General features: G+C 37.4%; 1 protein-coding gene across 9 annotated transcripts in view; it reads right to left on the bottom strand.

Moving 5' to 3' along the window:
* Positions 1-4,090: 4,090 nt before the first annotated feature.
* Positions 4,091-14,562, bottom strand: part of VPS37C (VPS37C subunit of ESCRT-I) — a 12,325-nt gene continuing 1,853 nt past the window's right edge. For 4 of the 9 annotated variants that reach the window (XM_060687799.2, XM_060687800.2, XM_087881447.1 and 1 more), the window contains 4 exons: positions 8,578-8,693; positions 8,320-8,491; positions 7,473-7,555; positions 4,091-6,333 (listed from right to left, as the gene is read on the bottom strand). In XM_060687799.2, coding sequence (XP_060543782.1) covers positions 5,581-6,333; positions 7,473-7,555; positions 8,320-8,491; positions 8,578-8,670 — 1,101 coding nt within the window. In that variant the 5' untranslated portion in view covers positions 8,671-8,693 and the 3' untranslated portion in view covers positions 4,091-5,580. Of the gene's footprint in view, positions 6,334-7,472; positions 7,556-8,319; positions 8,492-8,577; positions 8,694-14,482; positions 14,561-14,562 lie in introns of all 9 variants that reach the window. The other 5 variants (XM_060687796.2, XM_060687795.2, XM_087881445.1 and 2 more) reach the window with 2 other exon arrangements.

The raw sequence follows: 14,562 nt of genomic DNA, 5'->3' as shown, positions 1-14,562 counted from the left end.
GAAGCATGGGGTTGAACTGTGGGGTCCTTGTTGCTCTCTGAGCTTTGTGGTTGACTTATAGATGTTTCATCACCAAACTAGGTAATATAATAGCAAAGATGAAAAAGAAAAAGAATTAAAACACATCAAGGAAGCCCTCAGAGTGTGTAGCTACCCCAAGTGGGCCTTCATCAAATCTCAAAAAAGACCCTACAGGAGCTCCTCCATAACAGACAATGAAGAGAAAAATAAATAAAGCAACCTTGTCATTCCATATGTTGCAGGAATATTGGAAAAGCTCAGGAGACTCTTTAGCTAACACAACTTACATGCACATTTCAAACCCAAGAATTCACTAAGGCAGAAGCTTGTCCACCCAAGGATAAAACACCCAGACACAAACTGAGCAACATGGTATATGCAGTACAATGCAGTGAGCTATATGCATATCTGTACATTGGGGAAATAAAACAACCACTTCATAAACACATGGCACAATATAGGAGAACAAACCCATCAGGACAAGATTCAGCAGTCCATCTGCATTTAAAAGACAAAAGCCACTCTTTTGAAGACAGCAACGTCCACATTTTGGATAGAGGACTGCTGATTTGAAAGAGGGGTCAAAGAGACCATCTATGTCAAAATTGAACAGCCCTCTCTCAACAGAAGAGAAGGGATATGACAACATCTATCTTGAGTGCACAACACAGTCCTTTCAACAGTTCCAAGAAGGCTCCACACCCAATTGCACTACTCAGGTGATCCTGAAAACACAGATAAACTTCCAGGTGGCCTCAACGACTGTAAAAAGAATGCAAATGACCAGCTGTCTACAAGGAATATAAATCTTTCCTTTCTTCACCATCCAGTCAGAGCTGAAGAAGCTTCTTGGATAAGAAGTGAAACATTTTCAAAGAAAAACCAGAAAGTCCAGTTGCCTCTTGAAAAAGTACCTTTGGGACAACCATGACCTGGATGACTGAGAATCTCCATAGACAGTTAAATGCGTTAGCACTTGCCTATTAAAGAGTGGCACTATCTCTGCCACAGTGCCTGAAATCTGTGTGGTTCTACCCCATTGGCACCCTTTTAAAAGTCTAGAAGACTTTTAAAACCTGTGTCAGACCTGCCTCAGGTTGAACCTCTAAATAAGAATGATCCTTAATCCTCCTCATTTATTGAGAAAGGTATAGTTTACTGGAAGTCAAATGAATTACAGTAATGCATAGCAAGAACTGAAAATCCTGTGCCAAAAATCCCCAAGTCTAATTTTTCCCTCCCTTAGTTGCCTCCCATCACCCGGCTCCCATGTCCAATCAAATTTAAACAAGATGTTTTTAGAATAATCACTTCAGGCCTAGGTTTGGTATGCAGCTGCATTCCATTCCCAGCCAATCAGTGGTGGGATTCAGCCAGTTTGCACCCCTTTGGGAAAACCGGTTGTTAACTTTCTGAGCAGTTTGGCAAACTGGTTGTTGGAAGAAATCATTAGGGCAGAGAACCGGTTGTTAAATTACTTGAATCCCACCATTGCAGCTGATTGTCCTCGAAGCCCATCTTGGAGAGGTACAGTGAAGTTTCATTTCCCTTGAAGCATATCCTCTCGCATCCTGCTCCCCCCCCCACACCCAAGAGTTCATGGTAGCTGATACCAATCATTGTGAAGTGCAAGCTTGGGGTGGCAACTAACAACCTGGCTGTTCTACCAAGCCTTGAATTAGGGTAAATATATATCCCTTGTGGCCTGCATTAAGATTAAATATCTGGCTACTTATCTTGTAGAGTGTTATTTTTAAAGTCTGTTTTGCTATATTGTGAGCCATCCAGAGTGGTGTGGAAATTCAGGTAGTGGCTAAATCGATTAAGTAATCATTATCAGCTTTAGTGGAAAAGATAATTGTGTTTCTGCTCAATAAGGTTTGCTTAATATAGCTAATAATGATACAATACTTAAATTCCCAGGAAATAATAATAAAAATTAAAGTAATTCAAAGTAAAAATCCCTGGTTAAACTGGAACTGAAGAAGCTTCTTGGATAAGAAGCAAAACATCTTCAAAGAAAAACAAGGAAGTCCAGTTGCAGCTTGAAAAAGGACCTTTGGGACCCCAAACAAAGCATTTTGCAAAGGTAAACCCATGTAGTCTCTATTATAATAATCTAAACTATCACGTAACTAAAATGTGAAATGGTATTTCCTCAAAGTAATGGAAATAAAATGGCCTTCTCTGGAAGTGTAATGAAATTATTTCTGTAATCCTAGCTCCTCTAGAAAAATACTGTAAAGAAACAACAAAATCTAGGGATTTTTGGACTTCACTGTATTTCCCCCACTCCCTCTGCAAAAAGAGGAAAAAATATACAAACACATATAAATGACAAATTGATATATTTATGATGCACTCCGTAAAGAACCCAAAGAAAGGTTCAGTATATCATCATAATTAAAAATGCCTTCATAGGTGATATAGGACTCACATATTTTATGTTTATTGCAGATTTACGAGGGTACAAATTCTAGCCCATAAATAACTAAATGACAAGATATACTACACCCAGACTTTTGATGATATTGCAAAATCTTCTGATAGTTTGATCAACCAATTAGTTAAGAGCGTACATTTTTTACTAGGGAAGAAAACATTAAACTTGGAATTATACCAATTACATTGACATGAGGTAAAGTTATGGAATCTTCTTGTATTCCCAGGAAGGTCGAAATGTGGGACTCACAAATTATGATAAAAATATTGGGAAGGATATGATTGCTTAATGTGTTTATAGATATTTACGGAATGTTTGTGGTGACCTTAATAGGTGAATTAGTTGGGAGTAAGGGGAGAGGGGTGTTTGGCATGTCATCCATGTTATTTGTTGAGTAAACACCTGAATGATGCAGTCAATATTTGTTAGACTATAAGATGCCACAAGGGGCTTGGTTCTGAAAAGTAATGTACAAAAGATTAAGATGATTGTCTTTGATAGGAAAAACAGAGTGGATGACTGCCAGCTATATATACTGTAAATGGAGAAAAACTAGAGCAAGCAAATCAATTTGTGTACTTTGGTGAAATGCTTACTAAATATGGGAAAATGAAAAACATTTCGGATAAATGCTGGCAGAAAGACAGTGGCCATCAAAAGTTCTGGTGTGAGATAGTTATGTATAACAATGTGCTTCTGCCCAATTTGTTATACAGAGATGAGAGGTGGATATGTTAGGAGAATCCCAAGAACTTGGCTGCAGCTGGAATAGGATTCAGTACTTAAGTGTATACAGCAAAGGAAAATATGGTCAATACTGAGGGTTGTTGAACGAATATGGACTGAATGCAAAAGTATTATGAAATGATTTGGTTATTTGTGTGATGTGGTTACTTATGGAGAATCAATGAGAATCTAATATCAAATATACAAAGAAAAAAATGAGAGGCTGAAGAGGAAGCTGCTCGTCCGAATAAATGGATGTGAGAAAATGTAACGTAAAAAGCAAAAAGCTACTGATGAAGAGATGAATGGGAACAGTGGAACCAAAGATGGAAGGATAGAAAGATTTGGAGAAGCCTAGTGAGCAGCGTTCGTGTAAATTACTGCTTTTTCCTTTTCTATCTCCTGTCTTTATTTTTCCCCCTATTTCTTACTCCTTTCTACATTTTATATGAAGTTGCTTAGCTAGAAAGAGAGTCATGTTATGGATATATATAGGTATGAAGTTATTACACATTAGATCAACGTTGGGAAAAGCTAGAGTTAAATGATAATTTAAATTATTATTGGCTAGGCATTAATGTATACTGGAAAGAATACAAAGAGAATGGAGACAGTAACAGAATAATAAAGGAGGAAGAAATGAATCATGAAAATTAAAATTTAGAGAATAGAGATGCTTCAATGTTAAAAGAATGGAGATGAGTTAAATCTATTGGTCATTGGGGGCGATATTGTCACAAAAATCTATCTTTAAGCAAAGTAAAGGTCAGCTAGTACAAAAGGGTTATGAACATGCGAGATGAAAATGAAGAGCCTTATTGATACAATATAAATCAAAGTGAACAAAATTTCAAGTATAAATTAGCTCCAGCCTAATTTCCAAAATTCATAGCCACACGATTTTAAGCAGTTCATCAAATTTTATTACCCTAATCAATTACATATATGCAATTGTTTCCATCAAGTCTGAAAGTCAGTCAAATCTATTGTTTGTTTTTAAAAAATAAATTACAGACAAGCAAGAGGATAAAGTGCTTAGCAAAACTATTTTGTTTTCCATTACATCTCTTGCATTCTATTAATTGACAGCCAGTGTTTCTTCTTCTCAACCGAAGTGGAACAATGAGCAAAAACAAGGGAAATGCCTGTTTCCTACATTCTCTGTAAAATTAAAAGATTATTAAAGAAAAGGATCTGGATATGATGGAAGCTACAAATCCAAATTCCTGAGAAGGTTGTCACACTTAATAATGTAGGTAGGACATTACTTCATTTATTCCCCAATATAAAAAATGCATAGTGATTTGGCTTTCTATTAGTCTATAATGCTAGCCAACTGCCAAGCATTGCCAAGATCACAAGTTCCTTAGGTCAAACAAAATCAGAGCAATTATTCAAAGGGTAGCATATGGACTGAAGAAGTCATGGCAAGTCTTGCTTGATGGTATGAAATCAAGAAAGTGCAAAGTTACTTAAGTGTTACAGAAGAAAGATGAGAATCCAATCAATGGCAGATTGCAGTGTGGGATGAGAGGAGCACCTTGTGGACTCTGTGGAAGCTCTCGCCACAAATTGCAAAATGGGTGGACGGTGAGCATAACGGAGCAGACTAGTTTTGGCTTTTGGTGCTGACCTCATCCATTGTTAACGCAGTTCTATGAAGAAACATGCTCCCTTAGATTGACAAGGGTTCTCCAAAGCTTCCATATGGGAACATCCAGCAGCAAATGTTTGGTAATCTGCTGTAGCTACTAGTAGGTGAAGACTTTTTCTTTTTCTTTCTTTTCCTTTCCTTTCTTTCTTTGTGCAGTTAGCAAACATACCATTACTGTCAAGGAGGTATTTCCTAATGCCAAGAAAACCTTAGACTTCTTCTTTAGAAAGCATGTTTTACATCAGAAAGGCTTTACTGATTTCTCCATCAGATTCTTTGTAGGAATATAGGCTTATAGAACTTTTTAATATATTCTAATATACTAAATTAGAAAACTACACACACACACACACACACGCATACACACGTCCCTACACAAAACCAGATCCAGGTTGCTGTCAATTAAGTCTTCCTTAAAGAGCTTAGCAAGCACAGTGCCCTGATAAGAGCTCTGGGTCTTTGTATGTATTTTATACTATGGCTTGAACTGAATGTTTGGTCAATACTGATTCCATTAAGGCTGCCTACCATCACTAAACTTACAAGCAGAACCACAAAACGGCGGCCTTCCTTTGCAGCTCTTAACAGTATTATTCCATCATTTATTCCATCAGTGTAATGCTTATGTATAGTATGTTTCTCAGGATGACCCTCCCATATTTTCATCTTGGGGCTCATTAGCTAGCAAGACATCATTTCATCAGCTACCATGTAAAATACTGCCTGGAAAGCTGGTCTAATATCCAGACCAAGTATGGCCCCGAGGGGGAAGAGGTGGTGGCTGATACCCAAAAGATGGACCTGGACCTGGAGGATATGGAGGCTGGGAGGGAACAGGGAAGCCAGCCACTGAAGGTTGAGTGGGATAAGGACATTGTGGCCTTCCTCCTGATGGAAAATAGGGAGGCTGCATAGACTGAGGAAATCCTGGTGCTACTGATGGAGCCCTGAGAGAAGGCTGTGGATACCCTGGCCCAGAAGACGATGTTCTGGATGGAGACCAAGAGTACCTGGATGAAGCCAGGTCACCTGTCTGAGGCTGGGGTACGGGATTACTTGGAGGAACAGATGGGTATCCAGGACCTGAGGGTGGTCTATATGGAAATGGGGGCTGGGCACTTGGTTGAGAGGAGGCAACGTGTCCCACTGTAACTGGTCCTCCTCCAAAGGGGCCTGGCTGGAGAGCCCCATAAGCTGAAGGGCCTGTTGGAACACAAGGAGATAGACCATAAGGTAAAGGAAAGGCTGGTTCCCCAACTGAACGTTTCTGTGGCTGCTGATTTATAGGTCCAGAAGATATGTGGGAAGGAGACTGGTGGTTAAATTCATTATCATTTGCTGGCTCCGGCAAGGACTGAGATTTTTGCAGCACTTCTTGAAGTTTTTCCACTTTTACACGTCGTAAATGAGATAATTTCCTCATGGTAGAAAACTGCTCAAGAAATGTCTCCAAAGGCACCTCCCCCTCCAGGAACTTTTCAGCCATCATCTGGAATGAACAAAAACAAAGATATTAAAACAATGCTTCCATCTGCATCAAAGGGAACATACAGATAACAACAACTTATTTAGTGACCATTCAAAGTTGCAAGAAGTGATACTCACAATGAGGCTTCAAAGTTTCAGCTGTCCCAGCATCCTCATGGCCACGTGATTATGATCTCGGTGCCTGGCAACCAGCTTGTGCTTACGAAGGTGGGAGCCTCTTATAGTCACATGTTCACTCTTTGTGGCCTTCCCTGCAGGTTCCCATAAGCAAAGCCAATGGGAAAGGTAGCAGGGAAGGTCCCAAGTTGTTTGGCTAAGTGTCTCCCAAGCTAAACGGTGTGGCATTGCTTAGCAACAGAAATGCCAGTCCCAATTATCATCAGACCCCAAGGACTACTGTATTCTAATTCTCTGACTATAAGACTTCCTTACCCAAGCTATTCAAAATCTCCTGAAAATGGTTGGATAATGCAAGGAAAAACTAATGGTTATTCTTCTCCAATAGAGAAAGTACAAGGAAGACACATGAGATCTAAGTTAAATGCATGAAGAATTTGAGTAAAAGGTGCAAGTTCTATAAATTTCCTTTCATTCCTAAATAATGTAGAGAACTTATTTCCTGCTATATTTTAGTCTATGCTCCATTCATGCGTAGGGGACTAATCTCAATTAGCCTTCCAAGCAAAACTTTGCTTAGGTGAAACAATCCCTCAAAATAGATGAAATGATGAGATGACAGATGACAGATATTAAACATGTCCTTTTGATGCCTCACTAAATTTACTTGAAAACTAGTTAGATGCTATGCACGTAGTGAAGGATCAAAAGCTGGTTTAAAAATACTGATTTATAGCAGCAAAACACCTACCAGACCTCCAGGAGGAGGAGGAAGATGAGGAAATATACTCAATTTCTTTCATCACTAGCCCAATGGAATTTTCAGATGTAACGGATATCAATTTCAAGGGTAAATAAGGGATGTATTAAAGGGCAATATAAAGCTCACAGGTATTTGCTTGAGTTGTATAATAAAGACAAAATGTGGGAAAGCTCAGCTAGACTGACTTTTAAAGTTCAATTTCTGTCAATAAAAACAATTAAAATAATTTATTCCCTCTGGAATTTAAATAACAGGCTAACCTCAGATTCTTCTTCGATTTTGAGTCCTTCCACCTTCAGAAGATTTAACAGGGTATCAGGGTTTGTTGCTGCTGAGAATTGCTCTGAGAAAAAAAAAAGAGACACCTAAAAATTAAACAAAAATACATCTCTCTTCTTCTTCTTTTCATTTCAATGCAAGCACCTGGTCCTGCACATATACTGTACACCAGGGCTGTCAAACTCCTGGCCCGCAGGCAAGATGCGTCACGCACTGGCCACACCCATGCCTGGTTTAGCGAAGGGGGGGAAAGTCCCAATACGTCACGTGACGCTGCCATGACGACATGAGTTTAACACCCCTGGTATACATGAAGGCTACCAGCTTCTAAAAGAATTCTGTTGCTTTAAGAGCTAGTCTCATGGAATCTGAACCCATAACCAAGAAGGAAGAAGGGAAGGTGATCAATTAAAACCAAAACGCTAGTACAAGTGCAGTTTTTGACTAACCAGATGCTCATGATAGTGCAATGCTGTGGAGGCTTGACCACTGGGGGGTATCAACAAATGCATCCAGATGAGAAGATGCCAACCATACCCTGTTGCCATTCCATGTCCCAAGACCAAGATGAAGGAAATGCAAATAATAATGATAATGATGATAATACGAATACTAATAATAATAAAAAAATTAGCACCAGTCAATGGTAGTCAATGGTATTTGTGATGCATTTTTGAATGTTCAATTGACTGAGTTTCATGTTTAATGAATAAAGTAAATCATCATCATCATCATCATCATCATCATCATCATCTTGGCTAGAGAAAGCCTATTGGCTAATTCTATTCCACCTTTATCCCCATCAGCCTCAGCCATCTGAAAATTTACCCAGCTTTGATTTCTGCTCCTGGCATCTCTCTATCAGTTTTTGCAGATCTTGATATCTGTCGGAGAGGTTTGCGCGCCCTGTTTCCAAGGGCTCCTGGAACTTCAGGTTTTGCTCCGCGAGACTACGGTTTGTGGCCAGAGCCATCTCCCTTTGCAACTGTACATTCTGGACCTGAAAAATGAAATGTTAGGCAGATATAGCTCATTTTAAAAAATGGTTTCTCTCTTCCAATAACTTTCATGTACATGAATGATTACCTCATCCGACTCCAATGCCAACCGTTCAATCTCTTCCGAGTTTTCCTGAAGTTCTTTCAATTCATCTACAGTTTTATCTCTGAAGGTCTCCATCTTTTGGGAGAGTTCATCAATTCCTTTGGGATTAAGAGAAAAAGAAGATGGTTACTAATTTCATATCATCATCCAAGTGTATTTGGTTGCAGGACAATTTTCAGTTTAGCGAAGCCATATCCGCAGTCAAAAATTATATCAGAGGACAGCCTAATAATTACTCATCCTTTCTCATATTAATTTGAATATCCTTTTGCATATTAATATGAAGAGTAACTTTACATATAAGTGTCAGACCAATAACAGAGGGTTCTGTCCAATAAGGCTATATGCGTCTTTATTAAGTACTGTATATGTAGGTAAATATATCATACAAACTACTGCATTATCCACCTTAAAAGAGGAACCAAAACAACTGGAGATAGATGCAAGAAAGTATACTGTATTGAAACACAGGAACTATAATGATCCTTGGGCTCTTTGACAAAGCACTGCAGTAGAGCCCCAAACAGATCAATATTACAGATTATACAGTTTTGGTACATCTATAGTAGAAATGATAAAGAAAATATTGTAAATCACAGCCTGACCTTTACAGTCATAATGTAGCAACTGATAATGTCATGTGGTGAGCTTATTACGATCTGACCCAATGCTTCTAAATTCTGTACTCCTGCAAAGGCTCCAAGCCCACCACCTTCCAACATAAACAATATTTTATTTACTTATATTTTTTATCACACCTTTACTAATTTATGAGTAACATCGTCTCCATTTACACCAGGGAAAGATGACAAAGAAAGTTTCAGTTATCTGTTTTCTTCCCCTCCAGCATCATCAGATCTAGCCTCCTGCTTTTAATTAGGACTATTACAGGCCTGGTTTCATTCATAAATTAGCCTCCTTTAATTAACGGTTTAAACCTTCACAAAAGGCAAGACAGACGCAATTAAATACAATCTCTCCAGCACCTATTGCGAATAATGGGAATATTGTACAGCATTCATTGTGTGACCAAAGATGAGCAAGAAAAAAAAATATAAATCTTCCAAAAACTAAGTAACAGGAAGAAATGAAAAGACACAAAGGTGAACTAAAATATTCTAAATAATCTCTGCTTCAAGTTACTGTATGTTTTAGGAAGAATACCCAATAACTACTCAGTAATGGTTTATGCAGCTTTATAGATTGTATGGTGGCTAGACAGAAAATATAATGGCTGAAGGACAGGAAGGAGATTTTGCACAATAATCTCCATTTGAATTTTGCCATCTTAATCCACAAGCCTGTTAATTGAGCAAATAGGATCAGTTTAAGAATTTACAACATTCCTGTGCAGCAAGGAGGTTTTCGGCTTTTGGCTCAATCTAACACTACAACCTTAATGGTAAAAAGCAGAAATAAGAAAACCAGTTGTTCAGAAATATAGTATGGTAACCAGTACTTTAGCAAAACAATTAGGACAAATATATAAAATGTCCTTCATTTTCAATGTACCGTATTTTTTGGAGTATAAGACGCACCTACCTTTTTTGCTTTTGTTTTTTTAATAAAAAGCTTTTTGTTTTTTTTTAGACAAACACGCATACAAACATACAATGTATTTTCTTTGAACAGAGTATTTGGCCGGTTCACAAATTTAAAGTGTTTAGTCATTTCAATTAAATTTACAATTTCTATATTTCCTTTTTGCCATATTTATTCCTCATCTATTTTTTTAAAAAAACCAATATTACCCTTCATCCTTATCTCTAATCTTAATCAAATTCAATTTTTCCCTTCTGTTCTATATTATACCCCTTCCCATTGTCATCTATTTTTATATCCATCCTCACATTGGTTAATTATGTAATATTACAATTGTTTAATACAAATTCAACATTTTAATATAAATCAATTAGTTATATAACTATCTTTTTTTGTATATTAATCAATATGAACATGAATATTCCAATTATTTCCATGCAATCCAATTTCTTACAAATCAATTAATTATATTTACCAATAATAATAAACAAATAATTTCCCCATATATTCCTCCAAACCACAACTTAACCATTTCTGCTTTCAACACAATATACAATATCTCAATTATTACAATTCCCTAGTTAAATAGAGCTTTCTCCTTTGTTACTCATTTTCACATCTTAAACTCTCTCAATAACCCAAATAGTTTTGCTCATATAATCCTCCAAATCACAACTTAATCATTTCTACTTTCATCACAATATATAATTTAAAATATTTCAATCGTTACAATTTCCCTAATTAAATTTAAAAATGTTCTAGCTATTATCCAAGATACAATTTAATCCTTTTTACTTTCACCACTATATACCATTAAAGGTATTTCAATTGTTACAGTTTATACCTATTCATATTTCTAAAAAAAATAAAAATAAAAACTTATTGTCTAGATTTCAAAAATACAAAGACAAATATTCCAATTATTATCATTTCATTTATACAATCATGATTTCCCATTTAATTCTTACTACTATTCCTATTTCAATTCTAAATATGTATAACATCTTTCTCTTTCATTTCTTTTTCTCCCGTCCCATTTTTATTTTTGCCTTTTTCTTTCTCCTTTTCTCCTTTTGTGTTTTAAAATCTTGAACTCTCCTCTTTTGCCCTAAATTTCTCATTGTTTGTACCTACCTTTTTTGGTGAGGAAAAAGAAATCTCCCTCTGCCTCTGAGCAATTTTGCCTGGTTACAGCAAACAGCATACTGCCTGCTTTACTTTCAGTTTCATTTTCAGCATAGCTTGATTAGCACAAGGGAAAAAAAAAATCTGCTCCAGCAATTTACCTCTTTGCAGCATGCAGCAGAGCCCTGCACAAAACAGCTGAGAGCAAATCAGCTGAGAATCAGCCCATCTGTGCTGAAGCTGAAAGGAGCTGTTCTTTCTTGCTGTTTGCTTGCAAGGAGGTAACTGCTGCGACGCACAGGCCAAAGGGTGGGGGCCAGTGGGTGGGCGGGGCTACATTTGGTTTATAAGACGCACCTAAATTTTCACCCCCTTTTAGGGGGGAAAAGGTGTGTCTTATACTCTGAAAAATATGGTAATTTTTTAAAAAAATCTTTAATTAATCTTGTCTTGTGCAGAATCCTTTTAAATCACTTGTTTTCATTTTTAGAGCAAAGAAAATTCAGTATCTTTTTTTGCTGAATTTCCCCAATTATTGCACAATTGTAAATGTACAAAGCTATTGGCATTAAATAACACTTTCCTGTTCAAAATAAATAAATCTTTATCCCCCTTTTGAAAATTATGGTTTCAAAGAACCTTCTAACAGGTAAGAGAGATTTTTGATTCATTATTATTATTCACTGACACGCAAACAAAGCTTAAGGTAAGTCAAGACAGACAATCACTCTTGATTTTTCAGCAGAAATCAGAATACGTTTTTCAACTTCTTGTTACTTTCTATTATTTTCCCCATTGATATGTTATCAGTCCTTTAGCGTCATTGCAACATCTTTCCAAACCTTATTATTATGATTTAATAATCACATAAGCAGCTTCTCTGTACAATAAAAACTACACTGAAGCAACCAATGAAGTTTCCAATTGACTTATCCTGGACAAAGTGGTCTTTTGTGATCCATTAGAGCAGGGGTGGGCAAATGTGGCCCTTTTACAACCTGTGGATTTCAACTCCCAGAATTCATGAGACGGCCAAGCTGTCTCAGGAATTCTGGGAGTTGAAGTCCATGGGTTGTAAAAGGACCACATTTGCCCACCCCTTCACTAGAGCCAGACAATTTGATGTTTGCAATATGTAAACAGATTTTGTAAACAAAGCGTCTTCTTATTCTGTTTCCACAGTTTTTTAAGCAGCTTTCCTCAAGCCACATATACAGGTAGTCTTCAACTTATGACTATTCGATCAGCAACCGTTTAAAGTTATGAAGGTGCTGAATGGAGGGACTTACAGACTTGAAGTTATAGGCAACAAAGAAACCCCTCCACCCCTCCTGTCACATGACTGCAATCTGGGCACTTGGAAACCTGTCTACGTTTATGACTAGTTGCCAAGAACTCATTTGCAATCTTCCCTGCTGGCTTCTCCAGAAAGTCAACAGGGAAACCAGCAGGGAAGGTTCCAAGCTGCTGCTGCTCTTGCCAAGAGGTCTCCCTCTCATCTCTGAGACTTAGCTGAAAAAAACTTTATGCTGAAGCCTAAGCAGGATTTTGCATGGGGCATTTTCAACTACCCCCCTGAGTTGAAAGGATTCCCTCTCAATTCTGGGAGCTGGCTGAAAATATTCCATGCCAAAATTCAAGCAGAATTTTCAGCCAACGAGGATTTTCAGCTCCAGAGTGGCGAGGCTTCAAAAGATTGAAAATCCAATCAGTTTCAAGGACCTTGTGCACTCTTCTGAACTTCCCCCATCTCCTCGCTCCCTGTCCCACCCAGCAGAGCCTCCAGTTTGTGTGTGTGTGTGTGTGTGTGTATATATATGTGTGTGTGTGTGTTTTCTGAGGTTTTCGCGGGTGTTTGTATGTAGGTCTTTGGTTATTCGGGTTTTCTCCCACATAAAACTGGAAGTGTCTTGGCGACGTTTCGACGAAGTCTCATTCGTCATCTTCAGGCTGGTGTTTTCGGCTTCATGCTCCTAGAAGCACAAAGCCGAAAACACCAGCCTGAAGATGACGAATGAGACTTCGTCGAAACGTTGCCAAGACACTTCCAGTTTTATGCGGGAGAAAACCCGAATAACCAAAGACCTACATACAAACACCCGCGAAAACGTCATATATATATGCCCCACTCCATGGTCATGTTATGGTCAGCAAATGCTCCTAGAGCATCCTAGAAGCACGAAGCTGAAAACACCAACCAGTGTGTGTGTGTGTGTGTGTGTATGGTAGTCGTAACTTTGAGGCAGGGTCATAAGTAACTTTTTAAAAGTCTATCATAACTATGAACGGTCATTAAACAACCAGTCATACGTTGAGGAGTACTTGTATAAAAATTATTTTGGCAATCAAAATCATTGTTATGAAGCATTAATTTCAAAAGGAAATGGCATGAGGAAAGGAAGTTAACTACAGAAAGGTAAAAATCCTATTGCAGCTACAATGTCTTTTAAAATAGCAAGGAAATATAATCATGGATCACATATAGTTTAATCTCTTTTATTTGATTCAAGTATCTCAATTCTGGTTTTATATATATATATACATACATACATACATACATACATACATACATACATATATATATATATATATATATATACACATATATAATCAGATAGAATTCATGGGTAACAGGACATATATATTCATAATTGTCTCTTTTATATGTCCTGTTACCCATGAATTCTGTCTGGTTTACAAGAGCCTGAGATATCGGAGTTAAATTGAGGTATATATCAAAACTGATATTAAACTTATATATATATATATATATATATATATATATATATATATATATATATATATATATATATAAATTTTCTTACTTCTTCGTAGGGTTTGTGTGTGTTTTTCTTCTAGCCAGGTTTTCCCTACATAACCAAGGTTTTTTTGCAGCAGCAGCTCAGTAGAATCACATCCACTCGATTCTGGGCTTTTTTCTTTTCTAACAGCTAGCAAGATAAGATATCCTGCTAGATAAGATATGGGTGTGGCCTACTGATGAAAGCAAACGAGCTAGAAATAGATCTATTTAGGTCTCCCACCTAGCAAGAAGAGCTTGCTAGCTGTTAGAAAAGAAAAAAGCCCAGAATCGAGTGGATGTGATTCTACTGAGCTGGTGCTGCAGAAAAACCTTGGTTACGTAGGGAAAACCTGGCTAGAAGAAACACACACACACACACACACACACACACACATATATATATATATCTCCTCTTACTCTCTGCTACTGATTGTTCTACCTTTGGTTCAAACAAAATGTTTCATGGACTTGTTTCTGAAGAGTCACCATCAGTATCT

The sequence above is a fragment of the Pantherophis guttatus genome, chromosome 1, assembly GCF_059756535.1.
Source record: "Pantherophis guttatus breed Tessera chromosome 1, ASM5975653v1, whole genome shotgun sequence".
Lineage (NCBI taxonomy): Eukaryota > Metazoa > Chordata > Lepidosauria > Squamata > Colubridae > Pantherophis > Pantherophis guttatus.
This window is presented reverse-complemented; position numbering and strand designations above follow the sequence as displayed.